At 35.7% G+C, this 26,294-nt stretch overlaps 5 protein-coding genes across 5 annotated transcripts; 2 read left to right on the top strand and 3 right to left on the bottom strand.

The window, feature by feature from the left end:
- The first annotated feature begins 11,084 nt into the window (after positions 1–11,084).
- On the top strand, positions 11,085–13,207 carry LOC131312885 (protein FAR1-RELATED SEQUENCE 5-like). Its single transcript, XM_058340897.1, has 2 exons — positions 11,085–12,651; positions 12,870–13,207. The coding sequence occupies exons 1-2, from the start codon at positions 11,125–11,127 to the stop codon at positions 12,948–12,950; spliced, it is 1,608 nt and encodes a 535-aa protein (XP_058196880.1). The 5' UTR covers positions 11,085–11,124; the 3' UTR covers positions 12,951–13,207.
- Positions 13,208–14,528: 1,321 nt separating this feature from the next.
- Positions 14,529–16,681, bottom strand: LOC131312889 (putative ubiquitin-like-specific protease 1B). The gene is made up of 8 exons (XM_058340904.1): positions 16,474–16,681; positions 16,275–16,377; positions 16,088–16,183; positions 15,783–15,887; positions 15,546–15,683; positions 14,963–15,145; positions 14,781–14,884; positions 14,529–14,678 (listed from the first exon to the last, which is right to left on the bottom strand). The coding sequence occupies exons 1-8, from the start codon at positions 16,509–16,511 to the stop codon at positions 14,579–14,581; spliced, it is 867 nt and encodes a 288-aa protein (XP_058196887.1). The 5' UTR covers positions 16,512–16,681; the 3' UTR covers positions 14,529–14,578.
- Positions 16,681–17,663, bottom strand: LOC131312890 (uncharacterized). Its single transcript, XM_058340905.1, has 2 exons — positions 17,384–17,663; positions 16,681–17,260 (listed from the first exon to the last, which is right to left on the bottom strand). The coding sequence occupies exons 1-2, from the start codon at positions 17,640–17,642 to the stop codon at positions 16,815–16,817; spliced, it is 705 nt and encodes a 234-aa protein (XP_058196888.1). The 5' UTR covers positions 17,643–17,663; the 3' UTR covers positions 16,681–16,814.
- A 57-nt stretch (positions 17,664–17,720) lies between these two features.
- On the bottom strand, positions 17,721–19,206 carry LOC131313981 (uncharacterized). Its single transcript, XM_058342475.1, has 5 exons — positions 19,142–19,206; positions 19,002–19,053; positions 18,784–18,915; positions 18,079–18,690; positions 17,721–17,903 (listed from the first exon to the last, which is right to left on the bottom strand). The coding sequence occupies exons 1-5, from the start codon at positions 19,204–19,206 to the stop codon at positions 17,721–17,723; spliced, it is 1,044 nt and encodes a 347-aa protein (XP_058198458.1).
- A 4,805-nt stretch (positions 19,207–24,011) lies between these two features.
- On the top strand, positions 24,012–25,950 carry LOC131312891 (uncharacterized). Its single transcript, XM_058340906.1, has 2 exons — positions 24,012–25,113; positions 25,413–25,950. Exons 1-2 carry the CDS (start codon positions 24,684–24,686, stop codon positions 25,445–25,447), a joined length of 465 nt encoding a protein of 154 aa, XP_058196889.1. The 5' UTR covers positions 24,012–24,683; the 3' UTR covers positions 25,448–25,950.
- Positions 25,951–26,294: the final 344 nt, after the last annotated feature.

The following is a 26,294-nucleotide window of genomic DNA, read 5'->3' on the forward strand; positions in this document are numbered from 1 at the left end:
AAAACCTCCACAAAAGGGAGAAGAATACACAAACCAACAAGAAAATGAAAAAAAAAAAACCTCGTCATCATCATCCACCAACATAGATCTCCAACTCTGGTAACCCAATCATGCACAAAAGTTCCACACCCACAACCGCACATCTGAATCACATCACTCGAGACGAGTCACTGGCAAATATGATGGAGGAGGTTCGGCGATAGAGGAACCAGAGAGACCAAGGCGTTTGGAGGCAGGAGGGGACGATGAGGGTGGAGAGTGATGAAAGGAGGGAAAAAGAGATTCCGATCGAAAGTCAACGGAGAAAAAAATCTCCATAGGGGAGATTGTGCCCCCCTCCCCCTCTTTTTTAGGATGAAAATCCTAAGGGGAGGGAGAGGGAGGGAGAAACAAAGAGGTGCAATGGCTAAGATTAGAGAGAGAGAGAGCCGCTTGCACTTGTGTACTCCACATACATAAATTCTTAGAATCTTGAATGTTATGATTCTATGAAACACAGAAAACAAATCAGAGAGAGAACAAAACACACAGATATACAATATTTAACAACTGCCTACTCTACCAATTGGTGCTAGCGTTCAATTGGCCAAAACTCTTGCATCTCATTATGAGATCAGGAATTCGAATCTTTCCACCTGCGTGTGGGTATTTTTTCTTTAGAGAGACTTTTTCTTTTTTTCTTTGTACTTTGTTCTTTCTCTATGATGGTTTTATTTCTGGTATTAGGCCCCGTTCCAGAAACCTTTTTAAAAAATAAGCAGCTTATTTCATATTTTCAAACTCAAAAATAATGTAAATAAAAAATAATTTTTTAATTTTTTTTGCACTGTATTAAAGATCTTGATGAGATCTATTAAACAAGATCCATATTGGTAGAAAAATTATTTGCGTAAATACATTATTTTTGAGTTTGAAATTGTCTTTTTAAAAAATAAGTACTTATTTTACGTTCCAAAATAGGGTTTTAGTTGAATTGTTGGACTTGGTTATCCTTGAAAAATTCTAAACCGACCTCGCTTTTAGAGTTTTCTTTATTGTATTTCCCTTCCACATAGGCCCTCATGTTGATGTGGACATATATTATTACCTTTTTGCATCACAAACTTTGCAATGCAATATCTTTTATTATGTATATTTATTTTTTGTGCAATTTATATTTTTAGAACCTATTCAAGAGATCTATCAAACAAGACTCATATTAGATATGACATTATGTGAAAAAAAATTACGAGTGTGAATTGGCTGATATAGAGGGTGCGAATTACTATAAATGAGTGTGAATTGTGTATAACAAGATGTGCGAATTGTGTATAACAGGATGAATAGTCTGTTATTGTGGGTGTGAATTGTTGTGTATATTTTGGGTGTGAACTATTTGTTAAAAGCCCTGTTATTCGCAAGGAAGATTTGTAGAGAATCACGTAAGGAAAAACGCGTTTGGACCCGTTCTGGGTCCCACAAAAATCTAGAAAAATATCAATAAATTTTTCAATATTATTTTATGAGGCCCTGTAAAAAATCAACTCTAACGGATATCGGTAAGTATTACTTTTGAATTCGTAGGGGCGACTTTTGGATTCGAAGTTCGCCTTTACGAATCCAAAAGTAATACTTACCGATATCCATTAGAGCTGATTTTTTACAGAGCCCCATAAAATAATATTCAAAAATTTATGGATATTTTTCTAGATATTTGTGGGACCCGGAATGGGCCCAAACGTGTTTTTTTTTGCGTGGTTCCCTGCAAATCTTCCTTGAGATTAGATTTTTCGATTTTTTAATCAATGTGTGAATTATTGTATATGAGTGTAAATTGTGTATACAAGGAGGATGCCAATTATTTTTTTAGAGATGTGAATTGAGTAAAACAGGAGTTTAAGGTGGTATGAATTGGCCGTTATAGAGGGTGTGAATTGTTGGTTATAGAATGTGTGAATTGTTTGTTATAGAGGGTGTGACTTATCTGTTATAGAGGGGTGTAAATTATTTTGTATGGGTGTTAATTATGTATAAGAGGAGGTATGGATTGTCTGTTACAGAAGAGTGTGAATTATTGCATATGAATGTGAATTTTGTATAAGATGAGATGTGAATTGTCTCTTAGAAGGGTGTAAATATTGCATTTGAGGAGTGAATTATTTCACTTTGGTGGGAGTGAATTGTCTAGAGGGGATGAATTCTTCATTAAGAAATATAAATAAATGTTTTTACACATACATAATTAATTTCATATCGAAAATGGATCTTATTTAAAAGATCTCGTCTAGTAGATTTCTGATTTTTTTTTTTTTAAATTTGGATATGCACAACACAGTTATAAGTGTTTAAAGTTTTAGATATATATGAATTGTGCATTACAATCTAATGTTCGATCTACATAGGATAATTTTCCTAATGTTAGCGTTGTACATTGGGAAAAATGGCCTAGAAGGAAGTGCAGTGTTGCGGAGAGGGCTTCGAGGATATAATGTTACAAAACAGGCTTGGCTTGGAAGAAATTTCGTGGACTCTCATAATTGATGTAGTGTTTCAGATTTGTACTTTGTACTTCATATATGATGTAAATGATCTATTCTATCGATTGATAAAAAAAAAAACAATTGCCTACTCCAATTGCATACTCTTCCAGTGCTACATCAATTCAATATAGGAAGGAAAATTATTCAATGCCTCCAAAGCACCACCACGTGGTGTACCAAACTCTTCTTCCACCAAAGTGTGGTGGGAAAAAAATTTAGGGACATGGAATAATTACTCATATAGGAAACCCTCTCCGTCTCTACAAGTACAATTTTTTTTAATCAAGGATATGATGTTCTAACTCTAAAAAACTGATTCAGGGCTTTATTAGACTGTGCCCGATTATCCGGACAGAAGTCAAAACCATCCAAACTGAATATACGTAAGTCTCGTCACGACTGTCCGAAAGGGAAAACACAAGCGACCGTCCAGACAGACTTCATCCTGAGCCCATCTTGAGACCGTAACTCCTTCTTGAGTCCGTCTTGATCCCTACCTGACAGCAACAGCTTCAAGCGCAGAAATTGGCTTCACACCCAACATCAAATAACTACTAACTACCTATATTACAGGAATTATTAAATAAAAAAAACTTTAAAAAACTATGGGTAATGTAGAATGAATTGTGTGGGATCCATCTCGGAATTCCAAACAAATGATTAAAATCATCCAATTTGTTTTTAAAAAATGTTTTTAAAAATTCTTATAAAAAATCAGCTCATTCAAATATGAGTAAAGGCTTGATCCCTGCAGAAATAAAAAATAGATTAAATCGATCAATCACTTTTGGATATTCATACGAGGTAATTTTTTGCAGAAACTCTTGAATTAATATTTTTAAAAAATTTGAATGGCTCCGATAATTAATGTGAAACCTCGAGATGGGTCCACCCCAAATGGTGTACCCACTCCCCATAGTTAGGCTCAATTATCAAGTGGTATTGCCGTTCAAAAAAAATTATCAACGGTATTGGGTCCTTTACAAATTACAATCATACCAATCGTTTGGAATATATTAGTCGTGCACCTACACATATGTGCAACTATCGACGGTAGAGCATTACGTTTTGATGTCAGAGAACCACTGAATAATTTCCCGAGCAAGTAGTTTCTGTTTTTCTATTCTCTCCATTGCAGATACAGTGGTAAGGAGCAGGTCCACCTCAACGGGTCCTCGAACCTCGCACCTCAATAATTTCCCGGGTTGACAGTAGTACTTGATAGTATTAAGGGGAGGGCAGACTCGAACGGTACCCCGCACCTCATGCAAAGGGATAAGAAGCCGTGTCAATTGCACTGACACCCCACTTGCCAATTTTTAGAATGCTATATATATATATAAAGGGATTGACATTTGATAACAAATTAATACTCTTTCCGTCTCAAATTCTTGGTTCTTTACGGTTTTATGTGTAATTTTTAATGATTTATATCTTTCAACGTATATTGTTTAAAATATGCAATATGTATCTTATTTCATAGATTTCAATTACTTTTATAAAATAATGTTTCAAAAACATAAAAAATATATATATATACATTAAGAGATATAAGTAATTAAAAATTGCAAGTAAAACCGTATAGAACCAAGAATTTGGAACGGATGAAGTAAATAAAAATATTTGTGAACATACAAGAGAATATGTGGAACAAAAACGTTTTGACTTTTTTTGGACACTGTTTGCTTATTACAATTGCCCCATGGCCGATTTTTAGAATGCTTAAAAATCACAGCCTTTTGTCAGCATTGGAAATTTGGAACTTATTTGAGCTCTCAAGATCATACCTCCTCCCCTAAAAAAAGAAGCTTGATTTTATCTAACCATTACTAGTTCTTTAAAATCCTATTACAAGTTAGAGCCTTGTGAATATACTAGCCTAAAACAAGAGCACCTCTCTCTAACTCTAAAATAGCCATTACACTTTCTTTTTTCCTTCTCCTTGGGTTTAATATCTAAATTTGGGCGGCGGGAGGGGATGAACCAATCCCTGCCTTCAGATTTGGTTTCTCTTTCCCCTTCTCCACCAAAACCGTTTGTCGTTCGCCACCGCTCCGCTTCTAGGTTCGCAGCCGCGTGGTCGCCAGCTTGGGAGCTTGATGGGTAGGGGGCTAGGCAAGAGAAGGGCTGCTCAATGACAGAGGGAAATGTATTTTTTGCTTTATTTCATTTTTGTCCTGATTTAGTCCGGTTTATGTCCGGATTAGTTCAGTTTATGTATGGATTTACCTTGGCGGTCTGTTGGTCATGTGCTCGATATTAATTTTATTTTCTACATACTTGATCTCGCTAGGCAAGTTTGTAATTAGAGCTCCACATCATGTACTCTGATTGCCCTCTATAATAGTTTGTCCGGTCTATAGACGCTCATTTGCCTCCATTGGATTCCTCTCTAGCTATTGTGTAAGCTTTCGTCTCACAATTGAATATATCACACTCAAATGACGGGCTGTAAGAGGAATGTAATACATGTATGAACAAATTTTTGTTAAAGAAGGCCAGTATATATACACACACACGAGTATTAGATCAACTACATATCAGAGGTATCACATATTCTATGTTTGGTTAGAATTCTTCCACTCTGGATTCAAACACATAATATACACACACTCCCTTCGTCCCATTTTCTTTAGACTTTTTCGATATTTTTGTGTCGTTCTTTAAATTCTTATATCTTTCAATACAAATTTAAAAAATATGAAATATGGATCTTGTTTGATAGTTCTTGATTAAATTTATAATACAAAGTTTTCAAAATTATGAAATATATTATAAATTGAAAAATATAAGAGTTTAAAGAACGGCGGGAATATCGAAAAAGACCAAAGAAAATAGGAATGAGGGAGTATAACTAAAAAATATGAGATATAAAAGTACCATATAGATTTATTTAGTAAGCTTCTAATAAAGACTTTAAAATGAAGACCTTAAATGCGGACCTCATAGTTTGGAGCTTTCCGTATCATATTTTGATTATCCAAATTGTTCAACTTGTTTAGAGCATCAGCAGTGGAATAAGCAAATGTGAATAATCAAAACATGCCACATCAGATTTTGATTATTCATTTAGAGGTTGCTAAAGTTAACAACGTCAAATCCCACATTGGTTATTTTTTGCCCATAATCAAAACCAATGGGCCTTCTAAACTTTTTTCCTTCATTTCACGCATACTTTTTGAAAAAACGGTTTTTGAAGGAAAAAAAAGAGTTTATGTTAGAAACAGTTAAAAAAAAAAAAAGTTTTTCGAAACAAAAAACAGTTTTTCAAAAAACACACTTTGTTCACTTAAAAACTATAAATACAATTTTGAGAAATTTTGAAAGAATTGTATTTACACAAATAATTTTGAAATTTTAAAAACTATAAATACAGTTTTTTTAAAACATATTTTGTGTAAAAAAAATAATTTTCTATAAAAGAGTTTTGAAATTTCAAAAACAGTTTTTTGAAAAACACACTTTATTTACTTACAGTTTTTTAAATTTTTGAAAATTTTCTTTTTTGTTAAAAAAGGGGTTTCTGAAAAAAAAATCTGAAAGATACAGTTTTTTAAAATTATTTTTCGAAAACATTGTTGAGAGAGAGAGAGAGAGAATGTTTTTGTGTAATGTTGGTGTACTTGATTGAGAGATAAAATTTGATTATTGACAAAATATTACTTGTTTTGATTATTGAAGAGCCAAAATTTGATGAGTTGTTAAGAGGCTGCAAGGTTTGGTTATTCCAATGTGAGCACTTTTTTTATCCAACATTGCTAATTTTAACAATTTTTTTGTTTTGCTTATTCCACTGTGGATGCTCTTAAAACATATTTTTAAGGGTACCCGCGAGAAATCAGCTCAAATGTGACCGGAAAGTGCTTGATCCAAACAATATGTAAAAAAATGTTTGGATCAAGCACTTCTAGTCATATTTTGAGCTTATTTCTCGTTGATACCCCTAAAATATGTTCTAAATAAGTTGAACGGTTTGGATCATCATAATATGACCATGAAATGAAAAATTCGTATTTTAACAAAATAAGGGATCTCTTACTGGAAAGAAACTGTTATTATTACTAATTACGTCATTATTAGTATTTTTTTTGTCAATTGATAGAAGATATCATTTTACATCAAATCTGAAGTACAAATCCTGGACAATACATCAATTGTGAGAGTCCACGAGATAATCAAATCCAACAACTCAACCAATACAAGAAATAAGCCCATTATAGGGTAGAAACAAATAAAGAAAGAAAAGTCCTCTAAAAAAAAAACACTCATACGCAAGTAGAGAGACTCAAACTCTTAACCTCCTAATGAGATGTAAGAGTCCTGACCAACAAAGCTTACCTTAGTTAGTTATATTAGCGTTTGATTCTCTTTTGTGTTTTTTGGGCTTTTCGTGGAAAATTGACAAGATTATTGTCGGTACTCCTCCCGTACGACTTGTTTGGAAATGGATGATGGTACTTTAATTAATTAGGTCAATTAATTGTAATCGCTTTCGAACACGTAAACAGTGATATTTTGACATCATCCCAATCTCTCTAATTAAACAAAAGATTATGCTTTTCGTGCTTACTTTTACAAAGCTTAATTAATTGCGTGACGCTATGATTACAAGCAGACTTGAGAACTTTTTGGCACTTTTTGACAAAAATTAGCTTGTTGGCTGTCGCAAGAATAACTTATGCCTAACAGTATTTATCTTTTTGAAAGAGAGAGAAAGAGCATATATATATATATATATATATATATATATATATTGATTATTTCCTTATCTGTTAATTGCAAGGCCTAATTTTGATAATACAATTTAGCCTTTTGGTATATAATTATTTGGATAATAGCCAAATAATTAATATACCAATACGCTTTTTATCGTCATAGATTCATAAGAATAGAATAAAGCAAATAAGCTACATGCATGACTCAATAATTTGGCACCATGCATGTTGAATTCTAAGCGTAGCTTATCAAAATGTTCACGAATTTTACTAAGAAAATGATATAGAAATCCACCGAAGGTACTGACCAAACGTACCAATGGCCCAGGGGCTCACTCCGGATCCGTACAGATGATCCGAGTTGTTCACTAATTAAAAAAAAAAACCCTAGTGAGCTTGCGAGAAATCAGCTAACTTTAATATGTGTAGATGCTAGATTCAATCTTCCATTTTTTCATTCAGATTTCAGGATTCAAAACCTTAATAAAAAAATGAAAGATTTGATCAAGCACTTAAACTAATACTATCGGATTGAGCTGATTTTTCACAAACACACTCGATTTCTCTTTTTCTTTTTCTATTTTAACTATTGAACGGCTCGGATCAACCGTGCGAGACCTAGAGTGTATCCGCGTGGCCATCAGGAATTCCGGTCAATTTCCATAGCACGATCGATGCTAGAATTAAGGATATGATATTGTCAATATCCTTAATTCAGTAAGTACTTTTATTTTCTTCCTTAATTATAGGACGTTTCCCTGTATTCTTATTCTTTCATTGTAAATGTTTGTACTATATATAGGGTAGTCCTATGGTACACACCCTTTATTAGGAGATGTACCGTACACACCACAATTTTAAACCATTGGATTTAGATGTGAATAATCCGGACCACTCATTTATTAGGTCAATTAACAAAATAAAAAACTGGCTTAACAGGTAAACGGTGGTTATCCCTCCCTGACTCTCTCGCCCTCTCCATATCTCCTCACAGGCTCTCTCTCCCTCCCACTGACGATTTCCTCTGACGATTTCCTCCGCAATCCGAAGACCTCCATAATTTTAAACCATTCGAAGACCTCACTCGAATGATTTCCTCCGCAATCCTCCCGCATCTCAATCCGTCTGATTTCGCAGGACTATTGTCTCTGATTCTCTGTCCCTTCCACTGCTCGTTCTGGTTCGACGACCACGCACTCGGACGTCCTTCGCTAGCGTGACAGTAAGTCTCTCTCCCTTTCTCTTCGGGCCTGGTAATGGTGATTTCTCACCCTACACATAACGATAGAGGAGCAACCGCGGGCTCATTCCATCTTGTTCCTTTTAATTAAATCCTTTCATGGGTTTAGAAATTAGTTTTTTCTGTAGGGAAAAACTAGGGCTTTTCCATAGATAAGGAATTGGTTCAACCTTTGATTGTGTAGTTTTTTTTTTGCCTTCATCACATCAATGTTATTCATAGTTGAATGAAAATTTTGATTTTGTAGTTGCACTGCGAACCACGTGTTCGATGAAATGCTTCTGTCAACAACTATATGACTCCAATGTATGATGGAAATTAGCTCTACGTAATACATATAATCTTAGTTTGTGAGAAAACTGAACTAATTGATTCACACATAGCATCATCAATAACTGCCGCACATATCAACATTTCAAGGCTCACAGAAGAACAACGACAAAATTTAAATTTCAGCTTCAAAAGAATATCAGTAGCATTTCGTATTATCTGCAGTTCCGAATAAAATGGAAAAACGTTAAAAGTGTGAACCAAAGCATTTTATATCTGGTGAAGTTGAAGATACATAGTCAAGCCCTCGTGGATCTAAAGTTTGAAAATGATCTATACTAGAAGAGAACAATAGTACAGTTTGACTAGTGAATGAGGGGCTCCCCTACAAAGCAGAATGCCGAGATTTAGTCTCACTACTGCAAGCTGCAGCTTCACCTTGCAATGTTTCCTTCTTAGTTAATACCACTTATCAATGTTTTAAAAATTGCTAGGCACTAGTCAAGCAGAAAAGGGCTTGCCTAGCGCCTAGGTGCCAACTAGTCAGCCGTCTAGCCGGGGACTAGCCAGCTGACTTTTAGAACACTACCACTTACTTTAATGCTATTCATAGTTGAATGAAAATTTTGATTTCGTAGTTTCACTGCGAACCATGTGTTTGATAAAATGCTTCTCTCAACTATATGACTCCAATTTATGATGAAAATTAGCTCTACGTAATACATATCATCTTAGTTTGTGAGAAAATTGAACTAATTAATTGTTTATGGATGCTAATATCAGAATATGCTCATGCCTTTTGAGTTAAAATTCAGACCATGGTTCTTTATTCAGTTATTTTCCCCTTGGACAACCTGGTACAATTCTAACAATCACAAGGAGTATTTTTTATAGTCCTATGGTTGGACCATGGAGGGTACAACTGGTTTTTGATTTTCATGCATACAATAACCCACTAGGACACTGACATGCTTAGAAAATAACTCCACCAAATATGTTAAGTAAAATAGAGTAACATTTGATTATAAAATTGAGTAGAAGAAAGGGAAGACAATTAACCAGTCACCCATCTCTCTCCCTCTCCACGTCTTGTGAAAGAGTACTGATTCTCCAACTCTCTCGGAACTTCAATTTGAGACCAATTGGCTTAGGTCAATTAGTCAAGAGAGGAAAGAGAGGTATGCGTCCAATACATTTGGCTATCACTTTTTACACTTTGAGTGGATGTGCACGTCTCTTGTCCTATCGGAATTTCAATTTTTAAAAATACTCACGCTGTCAATTTAGAGACTTGATGAACTGTTTTTAAGCATTTGGTAAATATCATATATCCGTTAATTCTCAAAGCTTCTTATGATTGCTCATGGTTAAACTCAATCATCAATTGGGTATAGTTATCCATTTTATGTGTTTTTATTTAATTGTTTTAACTATAGCCCTTTACTTTTCTTGGTATGTAGATATTATGGATCAGTACGATGGTAGTCAGGGTGGTCATGCAAATGTCCAGAATGATAAATTTAATTCTAGCAGTTATAGTAAGAATGACATTCTCGAGCAGAAATTTGATTCGGAGGATGATGCACATGCCTTCTACAATGCATACGCTAAGGAAATGGGGTTTAGCATACGGAAAGATAGGTTGAAAGTTGACGAAGCCAATGTGCTTCGTAAGAGGAAATGGGTATGTTCAAAGCAAGGTCAAAGAGCAAAAAAACATTTGGACCGTAAGGATCGGAAAAGACCCCCTAGGGATGAAACTAGAGTTGGATGTCGAGCTACTTTCAGCATCCGATATGATAAAGGATTTGAAAAATATGTGGTGACTCACTTTGACGATGAACACAACCATCCATTTATAGAGAAACGTTGTGTGTCTTTCCTCCTCTCGCATAGGCGTGTGAGTGATGCGGTTAAAGCTCAAACAAAAGCTATGCACAATGTCGGTGTGAAGACAGGTCAGATCATGGATTTGAAGGTCAATGAATCAGGGGGGTACGGGGATGTGGGCTTCACTCTCAAAGATTTGCAGAACAAAATTGAAGTTGAGCGCAGAGTAGAACTCAAAGACGGGGATGCAGAGGGTGCTTTGGGTTACTTATCTGCGAGAGCCGATGCTGACCCGTTATTTTTCTTCAAGTATACCGTGGATGAGGACAACCGGCTAGGTAAATTGTTTTGGGCAGACTCGAAGTCTCGGATGGACTACGCTGCTTTCGGTGATGTACTGATATTCGACACAACCTATCGAACTAATGCATATAAGAAACCGTTTGTCATTTTAGCTGGCGTGAGTAACCATTTTCTTACGACTATTTTTGGTTGTGCCTTGTTGGTTGATGAGACGCTTGCAACATACACATGGGTGCTGGAAACCTTAATGGAGGCCATGGATGACAAACGACCTGTGTCCGTAGTGACAGATGGTGATAGGGCAATGCGTCAGGCAATTCAAGAAGTCATTCCGGATTGTAGGCATCGTCTTTGTTCGTGGCATCTGTCGCGAAATGCCGCGACAAATATCCACAAACCTGAGTTTCAAGAAGATTTCAAGCGGTGTATGCAAATGGATTGTGAAATAGATGAGTTCGAAAATGCTTGGGATCAGGTGGTGAAACAGTACAATATTGAGCAAAAACCTTGGGTGTTGGAGACTTATAGCAAACGTTCTTTATGGGCTCAGGCATACCTTCGTGGCTATATGTTTGCTGGGGCTTCGAGTACACAACGGGTAGAAGGCATGAATGCCTATTTCAACCAATTTCTAAAACAGAGACTAAGGCTATTTGAATTTATGGTACATTATGATAGGGCTCTTGGGCGTATTCGAAATAGAGAGGCAAAGGCAGAGGTCCGAACAGAGAATAGTTTTCCGGTTTTGATTACACCACTGAAGCGTTTAGAGAAACATGGAGCCGACATGTTCACTCGAAATATTTTCTTGTTATTTCGTGAGGAACTTGACCGAGCAGGAAAGTACATTGTGGAGAAAACAGTTGTGATCGAGGGGATAGACCATCACAAGTATTACTTATCTAAATACGGGTCACCTGAGAAAACATGGACAGTTGACTATCATCCAGCAGAGAATCGAATGATGTGTTCTTGCTTGAAATTTGAATCGTTTGGCATACCCTGCTGCCACATGATTTGTGTTATGAAATTAAACCATCTATTGTGTATTCCTCAGAATTGTGTCTTGCAGAGGTGGGCAAGGCAACATAGGCGTAACCATCAGGTACATAGTCATAGCAAAATTGATACCACACTAACTCAGACAGCATGTTACGGTATATTAAGCTCACTTTTCAACGAAGTATCGTATTATGCCTCACACGCAGACTTGGATTTCAAAGAGGCTAGGGAAGTAGCCGTCCAGTTTCTGTGGCGGTTGAAGAAACGCTTGGCAATGACAAAGGAGGATAACCCCAACAGTGTTCAAGGAAATAGGAAGACCAAGTTGTTTGGCATTGGGGATCCTAATATAGTCAAGACCAAAGGTAATCCGGGGGGAAACTCTTCTACGGGCAAACCCAAAAGGCCAAGGAAATGCGGAAGGTGCAGGGTTCCAGGCCACACAAAGAGAACGTGTCCAAAATTTCCTTCAGCTAACCGAGGAGTCGGTAGTAACTCATTCGATAAGAATGACTACCAACCATCGGCGACACACTGTCCTTCGGAGGACGGCTATCCAACTCCTCCTCCTTCCCCTTTTACACAAACAAGATGTAAAAGGAAGTCAACAGATCCTGCTATGACCCATCGTGTGAAAAGACAACTTTACACTAACCATGAGCGTACAGATTCAACTCCTTTGGAGTCAGGACATGACATCAATAGAGCAACTGCGAGTCGTGATGCTCAAGTGTGCCAAAATGGTTCATTCACAATTAGTGAAGCTAGTAAGGTATGTCTACCTCAGGTGTAGTTTAAATTTTTGGGATTTTAATTGCACTATTATTTTCTACATAATGTTTGTGTTTTCCCAAGCAAGCACCAGTACTATTGTAAAGAGAGAACACCTTTGATCGCATTTTTACAAGTTAAATTTTTTTGGAATTTTTCTTGAAAAGTAGTACAATGATGTTCATCCTATGGGTAATTTTATCATTTGTGTTCTCACAGGAAGATGAAGAAGGAGTTGCAACAAATGGAGCTGTCCAGTCAAGGTTCCGAGGGAGAGGCACATGTGGACAAGGCAGTTGATAGTGATGATGGTTTTTTTATTTTACTTGATTTCTGCTTGTTCTAGTGTGCGAAGTTCTAGTGTCTTATAGGTGGCATTATCTTGCCTTTATGGTGTCTTATGAGTTATTTTAGCTTTTTTTAACTGCTTCATTGAGTTTGGGCATGTAGACTAGCTTATCAATGCTTGTTAAGTTTTTGATTCTGCTTGGCATAATTGGTGAACTGGATTTTTGTTTGACTATATCCTGCCTATATAAAAAGGAAATCCTTGATCGTTTTTGAGTTTTAGTTACAAATAAAATGACACCGGAAGATTTTTTTTTGCACATTCAACAATTCTTAGGTTTGACTATTTAGTGGAGTTCAAATGTCGGGCATACATTCTCTAAGCATACTTTGCATAGGGAGTTCGAAACGCCCAGCGTGGGCTCATACATACTATTGTTTTTATGTTTGTTGTTGTTGTTGCCATTTTGAGACGTAAGGCGTCGGGCTAGGCCATAAAGCAAGGAAGCCCTGTCGAAATTTTCTCTGTTTGGATTAGTGTTTGGTATTTTCTCGGGGTTGGTGTCTATGTCTTAGGGTGTTGTCTTCGGCTGGTGTCTTGGATTGGTGCTTGTGTGTTGGGTTGGTGTCTTGTTTCATCTTATATTGGTGTGGACTCCCGTATCTCTCATTAACAGCATCTTGTGGCTGAGTCTTACATGTTTTAGGCTCAGTTTTGGGCCTTAATCCCTCATCTCCTTCTGTACTATTTGTCTACTACTTTTTGGCTTTCATTTTTTGAGGATTGGACTGTTGTTGCTGCTGCAATTGGATGAACTATGTTGTAATATGCTGCTGGGATTGAAATAAAATTCTCCGTTTGTTGTGCATTTTGGGATCTTCCAACTGATTAGTTTCTCGTCCATCGGGTAATTTTTCTGTTTGATCGATCCGAAAATATCTACAGGACTAGAATCGGGGGCGGAAAATTATCTATTTTTTTCAGTCAGAAATGGAGTTGATGAGGAGCGAGACGAGGGATTTGGAGGAAATGTTGTCCAAGTTGAACCCTATGGCTGAAGAATTTGTTCCGCGGTCACTTGCGAGCTACAGACTAGTGCCGTTGTCTCCCGGCCACTTCGGTTATACTAATGGTTTAGACAGTATTGTGATACAAAATAATCGTGGCATTGCCAACGGAAATATTGCTAGACGGGCATGCATAACTAATCCTCCTTTTTTGAGATAAAAAATAAAACCAATTTATCTAATGTGGTGTCATTAATTTGGGAGTTTCCAATTCTATCCTACATTGGGCCTAAACAGATAAAAAAATAAAACCAAAAACTCCTCATTTGTGGGGTTTCTCTCACTCTCTCTCTCAAAAAAAAAAAAAACATAACATACGTATCCTGCAAGTGTTTAGCAACATCTCATAAAAACCACATGGCAATGAAAGGTTTCATTATGTGCCAAAAACTCAATAGGACACGACATGACCCCTACTTTTTATAAATCAATCAAATTCTGTTCAGTAATTCACGCCCAATTTCAAAGTATCCACAACTAGTCTTGGATTTTGAAAAAAAAAAAATTTTGTCCTAAATGTTAGTCGATGTTATCCGAAATGAAAATCGCTTGATGAAGAGCATTCTCAACCCCTACTTTTTACCACTCTTGCGACGAGGAACACACTTTTTAGCCTCAATGCCAGTCATACTAGCCTTGTCACCCTGAAGTATAGCCTTTATTCTACTATCCCTGCATAGAGGAAAATAGATTCCATAACGTAGGCATAAAAAAAAGAATAAGTCAACATTACTCGAAATATGGGTTGTAATGTAATATTCTGTGTTCACCTACCTCATGTTATACATGTCAAACTGAATTCTAAACTCCAAATAACGTCTATTATTCACATCTTTCAACAAGTCTACCAGCAACCTGCGCCTTTCAATTGGATCGAACTTTGTACAAAATAAATTAGTGTATACAATCATGTCGACTTATATTCTGTTTAAGAGATATTGATAATCGATAGTTACCTTTTGGTAACCAGGCAACAACGGTGCGCTCTGCATGTATTTTAGAACAAACAACCCACAGTCATAATTATCTTCATCAAATTGCAAAGGTTGTTCTGAGAGCCAGTCCACCTTAAATAGGCTCACATCTTGGACATAATCTGACCCGTACGCATGCTTCAATACCTCATGCATGTTTTCAAGCTGTTCAAGGGAATAAACTCGTAACAGAAGTTAGCCATAGAAGCGTTGAGATAATTTCTTCATGAAATAACTAACAGGATAAGCTTTCGATAAATTAGTTAAACGAGAACCGAAAGACTCGAAGGAAAAGGAAAGATAACGAATAAACAATTATTAGGAACCAACAAATAAGGCTCTTGCATCTCGTGTACAACTTATGGAAACAAGCTATAATCTGCTTGGGATCAAATACATAGGTCTGTCAGCCAACTTTTTTCCCAAGTCATATCCTCAGCCAACTTATTGCTAATTGACGAAGGTGATTTACACCACAGCCAATGGAAACAACAAATAATTCCTATTGCCTGAAAATTTTCTTAATAAGTGAATGTCAAGAGTAAAGCAAAGAAATATTGTATACCAGTAGTTCACCGATTTTTTTCCTGTCTTCACCAAACCTTCGAGACGGCTTCGAGTCGAATAGATAGGCTGCATGTTGCACCATATCAATCTTCAAGCACAACCAATGATCTTTGTTGTGGTTGAACGGTATATAAATCTACACATGCACCAAAACAACTTTATCGTGACAGTGGTCATCTAACCATTTTGGTTGTACTTATTTTAATGTTAGCATACAAATACGTAGCGATATTACCTCTTCACAAGCATCAATTGGTCCGGTGTATCCTATATTTTTGAAGAATAAGTCTGCTACACGTTTATTGTTTCCCTCGTATTCCTCATTCTTAATGATCATTTGCTACATATACATGGTGAATACAGTCAATGAACTTCCAATTAGGACATGTATGGTAAAATGAACAAGGAAAGAAGTTTAAAACTGCAAAATATGAATGACATAATATAGACCTTTTTTTTTTACTCCGTGCATAGCATTGAGTCCAATAGGTAGGCTTATATAACATATTAAAGATTACTGACAAATAAAAGAGTACGCACCGAGGCATATTCCGATATATACCAATTCCTATGCCTCCCATCCGGGTACTTCGTCCTTTGTTTATTTGTCAATTGAATAACTATCAGGTTTATGACCTACATTGATTGTTCCAAAAGTTACCACACAATGTAAAATTATTAAAAAGAATGAAATGGTTAATCTATGAGAGGCAAAGACAATACTTACGGTAGTACATATCCAGGCATAGGGTTTCAGACAACACATATACTGACGAGTACCAATTTCAACCGATTTCGTAAAATGAAGCCCCATTTCAATGACAGATTCCCTGGAAGGAGTAACATCATATAAGAATAGTAAGAGGTTAAAAGTAGAACTAACTCATAAATTATTAACAAATTTAATATGGGCAATGCTTGAGTACCCTTGTATGCAATTCTCATCAAATATGAACTTCACCATCACTTCTTCCTCTGAAGTTAGAAACGTACATGGACTTGTTTTTTCGATCAACGGGGACTTGTTTTTGATGTAACATAAAAGAACAAAAGTTACATTTATACGGTAGAATTTTTCAAATTAAAGCAAATCAATCCTAGTAACAACATCAATAAACACTAATTACCTGTGGAATAATTTTTTCATTCGATGGTCCAAAAAGATTATCCAAAAATTTACCCACCTGCCAAAAGGTTACAAACACAACGGTTGTTAAATGACTTCGAATTAGCCCAATTATAAGAAGACCTCGGACAAATAATGTTATTAGTTTTGGACTTGGTTTACATTTTTAACTGCGGCATCCCCATCATCATCAGTAGGCATGCTGGTGGTTTGGACTTGGTTCACCTTTTGGACTTTTTTGACGCCATCAGCAAAATAAGGTGAACGAACGCATGGAGCAGGCCTTCTCTCCTCTTCTGATCGAGTAAGTGGAGCAACATAGTCATCGTTGCATGATGACATATCCCCCATGTCGACCGATTGAGTAGTAGCATGCATAAGGCTAGATTTATTTTGCCACCGACCTCTTCCACGACGACCTCTTGCTCCTACTCGGCCTCTTCCTCTTTGACTTTCTAAGATTGGCAAACTGTGTTCAGTAGAAGGTGAACCCGTGGCCTCTTTTTCTTTTATTACTTGATCTTTTCTACCCTTTTTTAGGGCCCTCTCCTTCACGCCCAAAAACTCTATTGATGGGCCGTCACTTGCTTCCCCATTATTTTTTTCTGACATGAGATCGTGGGCAATCTTTGTTTCTGTAGTCGCACCTATTTTATTTGCTGCCTTCACCCCCTCATCATCATTCATTTTTCCCACCACTGAATTGAAACAATCAAGCCCATTTGCAGCGGCCAATTGATCTGGACGCACTATGTGCTTCATGATCACCTCTTGTAAGTTATACACTACATCTTTAAGCTCGCCAATTTGTTGACGTGTCTCTACCCCATACCCAGGTGTATTGGCCTTTTGTTCCCAAATCATGATTTTCTCTTTCATCGAGAGCATCGTATGCTTCAGCTCACCAATATCGTGGCGCATGTCGTCATAAATTTCAGTTTTACCCACATCGACATGATGATCGTTCATTTGATTCAGCTTACTGAAAGTAACCTTCACCTAATCATACAAACATACCCACAAATTCAGGTTCACATATGGAATGAATCAAAATGCGTATGTGTGCATGTGATTGAAATGTACTACCTCATTATGGAATCCCCCCAACTTTCGAAATAGTTGAAAGGTCTTTTTGAGTTGTGAATCACCCCAATCATTCAGGCGGGGAATCGATCGCGTAGTAGCATATGTACTCTCGAAAGTTGGAGAAACATTATCCAAGTAAAACAACTGCATGACAAAAAAACAACAACTGCATAACAAGGGACCTTATGAACAACAAACATAAATTAAAAAGTTAACGCATTAATTTGTGGGTGCTTTTTCATTTGATGGAAGTACATCTATATATTGTGTAGGTAACACATGAACCAAGCAATTGTTAGAATATAATTGAGGTACATACCAATAGGAGAAACAAACATCCACTGATATTAACCCTTTTTCCGTCTTGGTAAATGTTGATGCCGCAGACTAGGGAGTGCAATGTTAATTTCCCCCAATTGCAATTCTTCATGACTTCAACATCCTTCACGAAATGAAGGGAAGAAACATTCAGGGATACTTTCGTGGTTGGGCATAAAAGTGCACCTAATGCATATAAAGCGAATTTCCGCTTGAACTCATCTCCAGCATCAACGGTCTTTTCGTCTTCGAGATACTTTCTTAATCCATCTAAAGGAATTACCCCATTGACCACTCCAACACTTTCATGCAAACTCTCCATTCCTTCAAGAGATCCCCGTACGTCAATGTCACAGCCGTTGGATCGTACTCCCAATATATCACTAACGTCTTTCAATGTGAGGTTAATTTGACGATCATGTACATCCAAAGAACAAGATTTGGGATTGAAGTTATGAACAAGGAATTCGCACAACTCAAGATTTAGTCGTGTGCACCTTAACCCCAACAAACCTCCCAATCCAATTGCGGTCACCGCCTGTCGTTGTTGTTCGTTCAATTTATTGACTATTAGCACAATTGATCCCAGAGAAATTCTTGTTTGGATTCTCCTCTAGAAACGAAAAAGACAAAAAATATTTAGCTTTTTTTGGTAGGCCAATGGCGTTAGTTATGAACCATAACAACTATGTATCGAGCCGGTTACCTGTCGAGCTTTTTTTGGTAGTCCAGCCTTGTCTAAAAAATATTGCGCCGAGCTCGTCTGTTCCATATCCAAGAACTTCTGTTTCTCATCCTGTGAAAGCAACTTCCACCTATCCCCAATATTCTTCATGACCTGAAAATATTAGATTAAAATAACAAAGCTAAGAGACAAGCATCACTTATAGAACACAAGTTAAGAATTCTTGTTTAAACGCTTACCCCTTTGTTTAGTCGATGGTTTCCTTCTTTATTGTGCTTCAACTGTTCATGACTACAAACATTATCAATTCAATAATGAGAACATGTGGCTAATGTGAAAAAAAATAAAAATTTGAAGGAAAGAAGTTCGTAAGAGGTACCTATAAAATAAAAAGGCATTGGTATGGTGCCGTTTTGGCTGAGGGTGCTGATTTGTAACAACCATTGAGGTCTGAAAATAACTGTAACGCTCACAAATGACAGCTCAAAAGTTAAAGATGGAACTTGTCACAATTTTAAAATTGCAAAAAAATTGTAGTAAAACCAACCATGTTCATTTCCTAAGTTCTCTGCTTTCCCCACTGAACAAAGAGGACTATATAATTGAATTCCAATTGTATGAGGCATTCTTTTTGTGGGTAAATATATGAATTCCAATCCCCACCCGTTGGATTTACTACCATAAAGATTTGTATGTGCTTTTGTTTTGCGAGTATTTTTATGTGGTTTTATGAATCAATATCCGAGGTAATCACATTCAAAATGTTTGGGTTAATAGTTAATACTGACCGAGAAACATTTTTTAAGGATATTAAATATAACCTTTTTATTTTTATTTTTAAAGGAATTGAGCTTTTAGTTTAAAATATCTTTTGGAAGCAGTTAGATTAATGCTTTAGGATGTGATGTTCGCCTTTGCCTTACTGGATCGTCCTTTGTAGATTTTTATGTTGTTGGGGTGCGAGTGAAATCGCCGATTATGTTTGGAGATAAGTAACTGTGCTTAAGATTCTTGTTTGCTTTACTTGTATTGCTAAGTTTGTTTAAGGAGTCAATTCACGAGGGTTCTTACTATATGAGGCATTCTTACGAACACATTCAATCCAATAATAGAACCAAATATAGAACAACCATTACATTTTCTATGAGCAACGATTTCATGGCTAGAATGATACTAAATTTTGTTATGATTATGCCATGCACCGTTAAGAGCCCTAACAAGAATATTTGCACAAAGGCAGTAGAAAATCCCAACATATAGACACTCAAAATTTCCAAGATGAATTGATACACGGCTTCTTACCGATTGTGGCAACGATAGTGGTTTGCGGTGGTTTGAGGAGCGGCCTTCGAACCTCTGCAATATCAGGTTTCACCCAATTATCAGGTTATAGAGAGAGCGAGAGCGAGAGCGAGAGTGAGAGAGAGGACGTGGGATTGTTGGGGTTTTGCAAGGTAATCGAGAGAGAGAGAGAGAGAGAGAGAGAGAGAGAGAGAGAGAGAGAGAGAGAGAGGACGTGAGACTGTTGGGATTTTTCAAAATGATAGTATGAACGTGGGGAGAGGGGGCTAGGTTTACTCCAATTATGAGAAGAAAAAACAACTTTAATCCAACGACTCAAATATAAGTTGGCAATAGGAGCCCTTAGATCGGCGTATTCTCCTAGAGATACCACCCAATTTTATTATACCTAGCTGCTAGATACATACAGATAGCGGGGAAAAAAAAAGATACATACCGAGAGATGCGAGAGAGAGCACACATGATGTTCTCAATAACTTTGGGATGCATTAAATGAGACACAATAGTGACAATCAGGTTTAGAAATCCTCTTCATTGGCTCCCTATTTCGATTAAAAAAGAATATTTTCATCCGATTAATTGTTTAACGATAAGCGATGAACTTCATTCTTGGTACATTTAATCTAATTCAAATTATGTAAAAGATAGATGGGTCCGATCGAACAAAAACGGCTTACATGGGGCTCAGCTATTGCATTATTAGACATTAATATGCATCTGGATACATTAAAAGTCTTTCGATTACGTAGTTGTCGATATCCGATAATCTCTAATTTTGGTGACAATGCTTAATATCGTATAACTTGACATCCTAACAATCCTGATCGATCATTCTAAAAATACACTCACTAACAACATTTAGATTGTACATTCAATTTATATTTGATATGAAACCTAGTGATATGTTGTAGTTGAATGTAAGGTAACCATGCGACCGTGACACAATAATGACGATCAATTCCGTTCAATTTTTTATGTTTGTTGATTAAGTCATCTACGCAAATTTTTTCCTCGATCTGGTTTAGGAAGCTCCATCATCGGCATGAAAAAGGCATAATAGAATGATATTTTTCCATCCAATTAAGTGTCTAGCTATAAGCCATCAATTTTATTCTTGGTACAAATGTCCTAATTGATATTATGTAAAACATAGACGATTTCAATAAATAAAAAAAATTTCCTTAGGTGGGGCTCAAATGATGCATTGTTAGATGTTAATGTTGTTTTCAAATTGAATAACTAGATTTGTTGAAGTTTGAAACTAGAAGGACTATCTATGTAATTTAACCTTAAAAAAAACTTTAAAAAAAAAAAAAGGAATGAAAGGTGCAAGACTTGAACCCTGAATCTCATGTCCAAACTGCAACACCTTATCACTGTAGTACACAATTGAGAATTTGAAAATTTGAAGGTTATTAATTATATAATACTTTCTTGTACGTATAAGCCTTATTTTTAGGTTGAAAATTTCAGAAGACAGTGGCCTCAAAAGCCTCCGTCTTACTGTTGGGCCTGCATTTGTAGATCATCATATTATAGCATATGTCATTGGTGTAAATCAGTATGTCGACTATAATAATTTTAGATTGTACTTCCATGACCTATTTCCAAAGACCACCATTAAATTTGGATTTGTATGCATAGGGTGAAGGTTTGACACCGATCCGCATGTCAAAAATATAGTGTCAATTGTTAAGTGCACCTCCCTGAATATCCGTATCTTGAGACAGTTGGATAATTATTTTGTTTTAGTGAACTCTCATTTTTTCACAAAAAATTGAATAAATTATAAGTTTTTGAATTAAATTTTGTAGAGAAAGAATTTAAATTAGACTAATTTGAGAGGAAATTGTAGTTGTATTCGAAAATTTGGGTATAGTACTTACTTTTTGGTGAATTTATTGGATGAAAAATTTGAGCAAGAACTTTATTTTTAGTTTCAATTATTGAGGTATTGTGTAGGGACAAATAAAATTTTGAAAAAATAGTGTGGAGGGAATCGAAAATTAAGATAATATGATGTAAAATTTAAAATTTGAAAAAATAATGTGGCGGGAATTGAAAATAATTAGTGGTATGGTATTTTACTGATTATAACTATCATTTACTGAACATTCCGATTGAATTTTTTAATTCGACACCTTGGGAGTATGAAAACGTAAATTTATGGTGTTGTCATAACAAATTTGGTTATATTACTGAATTTGTGGTATGGTATTTTGCTAATTATACTATTGTTAATTGAACATTCCGATTGAATCTTTTTATACGACACATTGTGAGTATGAAAACGTCAATTTATGGTGTTATCATAACAAATTTGGTTATATTACCGAATTTTTGGTATGGTATTTTGCTAATTATATTATCGTTAATTGAACATTCCGATTGAATTTTTTAAATGACATGTTGTGGGTATCAAAACGTCAATTTATAGTGTTGTCATAACAAATTTGGTTATATTACTAAATTTGTGGCAAGGTATTTTACTGATTATAACTATCGTTAATTGAATATTCCGATTGAATTTTTTTAAACGACATGTTATGAGTATAAAAACGTCAATTTATGGTGTTGTCATAACAAATTTGGTTATATTACTGAATTTTTGGTATGATATTTTACTAATTATAACTATCGTTAATTGAACATTCCGATTGAATTTTTTTAAACATGTTATGGGTATAAAAACGTCAATTTATGTTGTTGTCATAACAAATTTGGTTATATTACTGAATTTGTGGTATGGTATTTTGCTAATTATACTATTGTTAATTGAACATTCCGATTGAATCTTTTTATACAACACATTGTGAGTATGAACACGTCAATTTATGGTGTTATCATAACAAATTTAGTTATATTACTGAATTTTTGGTATGGTATTTTGTTAATTATATTATCGTTAATTAAACATTACGATTGAATTTTTTAAACGACATGTTGTGGGTATAAAAACGTCAATTTATAGTGTTGTTATAACAAATTTGGTTATATTACTAAAATTGTGGTATGGTATTTTACTGATTATAACTATTGTTAATTGAACATTCCGATTGAATTTTTTTAAACGACATGTTATGGGTATAAAAACGTCAATTTATGGTGTTGTCATAACAAATTTGGTTATATTACTGAATTTTTGGTATGGTATTTTGCTAATTGTACTATCGTTAATTGAACATTCCGATTTAATTTTTTTTAAACAACATGTTATGGGTATAAAAACGTCAATTTATGGTGTTGTCATAACAAATTTGGTTATATTACTAAATTTGTGATTTTTTTGTCTTGTTACGGAATATTTTAATCAATTTCCTTTGCTATGACAGTTGTGGGTATGAAAATGCTAAATTATGGTATTGTCATAACAATTGTGGTTTGTTATATAATTTGAAGTATTTAAAGATGTTTTCTTTTGATACAACATGTTGTGGTAAGAAAATGACAATTTTAGGTGTTGTCATAACAAATTTGGTTATTTTACTGAATTTGTGGTATTTTACACATATATTTTGTTTGGGTATAATAATTATTGATTCTGGTACGACATATTTTGATTTTGTTACGGAATATCATACGTGTTAAAGAATTTTTGGTACGACTCATTGTGATAAGATAATGCCAATTTATGGTGTTGTTAAAACATTTGTGGGTAGTATTATTTAATTTTTGATATTGTACACATATATTTGGTTGGGGTACAAGTATTATGGTTTCTAGTACGAATAATTATGGTTACATAATAACTTTATTTTTTAATTATGGGTAACCTGCTAATGACCTGTTCAACAGGTAAATTTTAAAGTAGACGTCGTAACTAGCATCAAAAATATGCATTAGAAAACCAAAAAACGTCATAATGAAAATCACAAATTGTCATATTTTAGACATACGGTATACCATGTGTACCATAGCTTCCTCCCTATATATATTGTAGAACTACAATGAATGAAATATCATAAAATTATTCAACAATTGTGTTTTTTACATGGTATCAGAGCCTCCTTCAATCTCCTCTTCTTTACCCTAGGAATTGAAGTTTGGTTATGTATTCACAATTGTTGTTTATATTCTTACTATTCCGCTGCAAATTTTTTTTTTTTTTAGTGTATTACCACTATAACTAAAGTAAGTGGTGATGTCTCTAAAAAACAGAACGAATCTATTACTATATCGGATGGGTTTCATATGCAGGGAACTTCTTCTCGAATCACTCCGGAACTGCTTGATGGTACCAATTATGTTGAGTGGTCTTTGAACACTCAAAATAAAATCCGTGGGAGAAAACGTTGGGGTTTTATTTCGGGTACTAAGGCTGCTCCAACAGATGTTAAATCGGAGGAATATGAAGCATGGGAAGATGAAAACTGCTTGGTCAAATCATGGTTATTTGATGCGATGACAAAGGATATCCGTTCTCTTTTTCTTCGATTGGCTAGGGCGAAAGAGATATGGGAGGCAGTTAAACAGACATATTCTATTGACCAGTATGCATCAAAGGTTTATCAACTACACTGTGAGGTAATTTCTGTTCCCAGAATGGAGGTTCTGTTATTTCTTATTTTGGCAAACTACAGAAAATATGGCATGAACTTGATGATATTGATGATTGTATTATGGAGTGTGCCAATGATATTGTGACATATAACACAAAGGTTAATTCCCAACGTGTGTATCTATTTTTGGCTGGTCTAGACCCTCAATTAGATGGGGTTCAAGACCTCGTACTTGCTACCAAACCACTTCCCAATATACAAGCTATTTATGCTATGGTTTGTGCAGAAGCTAATCGCCAAGAGGCTATGCTTGGAGGAAAGATTGGAGAAGGGGTTGTGATGGCTTCTTGGAAGATGCCTAGCTCAAAGAAGGATCGAAAGTGTACTCACTGCAATGGTATTGGTCATACCGTAGATACATGCTTTCAACTCCATGGGTATCCAGATTGGCATCCAAAAGGCAAGACTGCGTCTTATGTGTCTTCCAATGCTAAGGAGCTTGATCCGAAGGGGAACCTAGCCATAACTCCTGGATTTACTGCAAAGTCTGGTATGTCTTTTACTAGTAATAGTGATTGGATAATTGACTCTGGTGCAACGGACCATATGACTTGTGATCGTTATAGGTTTAGTCACTTATCTCTTAAATGTTCCAAAACCACCATTACCAATGCCAATGGTGTATCATCTCAAGTTATTGTAGTTGGTACAGTTCATTTATCTCCCACATTGGCTATCAAAGATGTCTTATTTGTGCCATTATTAAATTGTAATCTTCTCTCTGTAACTCAATTAACCAAATCTCATAATTGTGTTGCTCTATTTTTTCCTTCTCATTGTATCTTTCAGAACATCCATACTCGGGAGAAGATTGGCAGTGGTAGACGAATTGGAGGATTATACTATCTGGAGGATGGGTTCCAACATTTCAGCAAAAAGGGGAAAGCTTACGTGGTGAATGAAGATTTGGTGAATTAGAAGGAGGAAATTTGGTTGTGGCATAGGAGACTAGGACATCCCTCTTTTAGCTATCTTAGGAGATTATTCCCCTCTTTGTTTAGTGGATGTAATGTTTCAGATTTTATTTGCGAAAATTGTGTGAGGGCAAAAAGTCACCGTACTACTTTCCATTTGAGTAAATAATAAAGCAAATTTTCCCTTTTCATTAGTTCATTCGGATGTTTGGGGACCGGCACCAATTTCTATTCTTAATGGGATGAGGTGGTTTGTATCTTTTGTAGATGATTGCACTCGCATGACTTGTATTTATCAATTGAAGCACAAGAGTGATGTTTGCTCGGTTTTTCGCATGTTCCATCAAATGGTGACTACTCAGTTTGGCATTCCAATAAAAGTCCTTCGTTTTGATAATAGCGGAGAATACGTCAAGCAAGATTTATTTTTTTTATCAGACAAGCAAGATTTATTGGACTTCATGCACTCAGTAGGGATTATTCACCAAACAACTTATCCAGGCTCCCCTTAACAAAATGGTGTTGTAGAGCGGAAAAATAGACATTTATTGGAGGTAACTCGCTCTCTCTTGATTGGGGGTCATGTTCCTGTTTACTTGTAGGGTGAAGCTTTGAATTCGGCAGTCTACCTAATAAATCGTACACCATCTAGTGTTCTCAATTTTAGAAGACCATTGGATGCTCTCTCTGATCACTGCACTCTTCCACCGGTAGTCCTTCTACCTCCTCGAATTTTTGGGTGTGTAGTCTATGTCCA

The sequence above is a fragment of the Rhododendron vialii genome, chromosome 13a, assembly GCF_030253575.1.
Source record: "Rhododendron vialii isolate Sample 1 chromosome 13a, ASM3025357v1".
Lineage (NCBI taxonomy): Eukaryota > Viridiplantae > Streptophyta > Magnoliopsida > Ericales > Ericaceae > Rhododendron > Rhododendron vialii.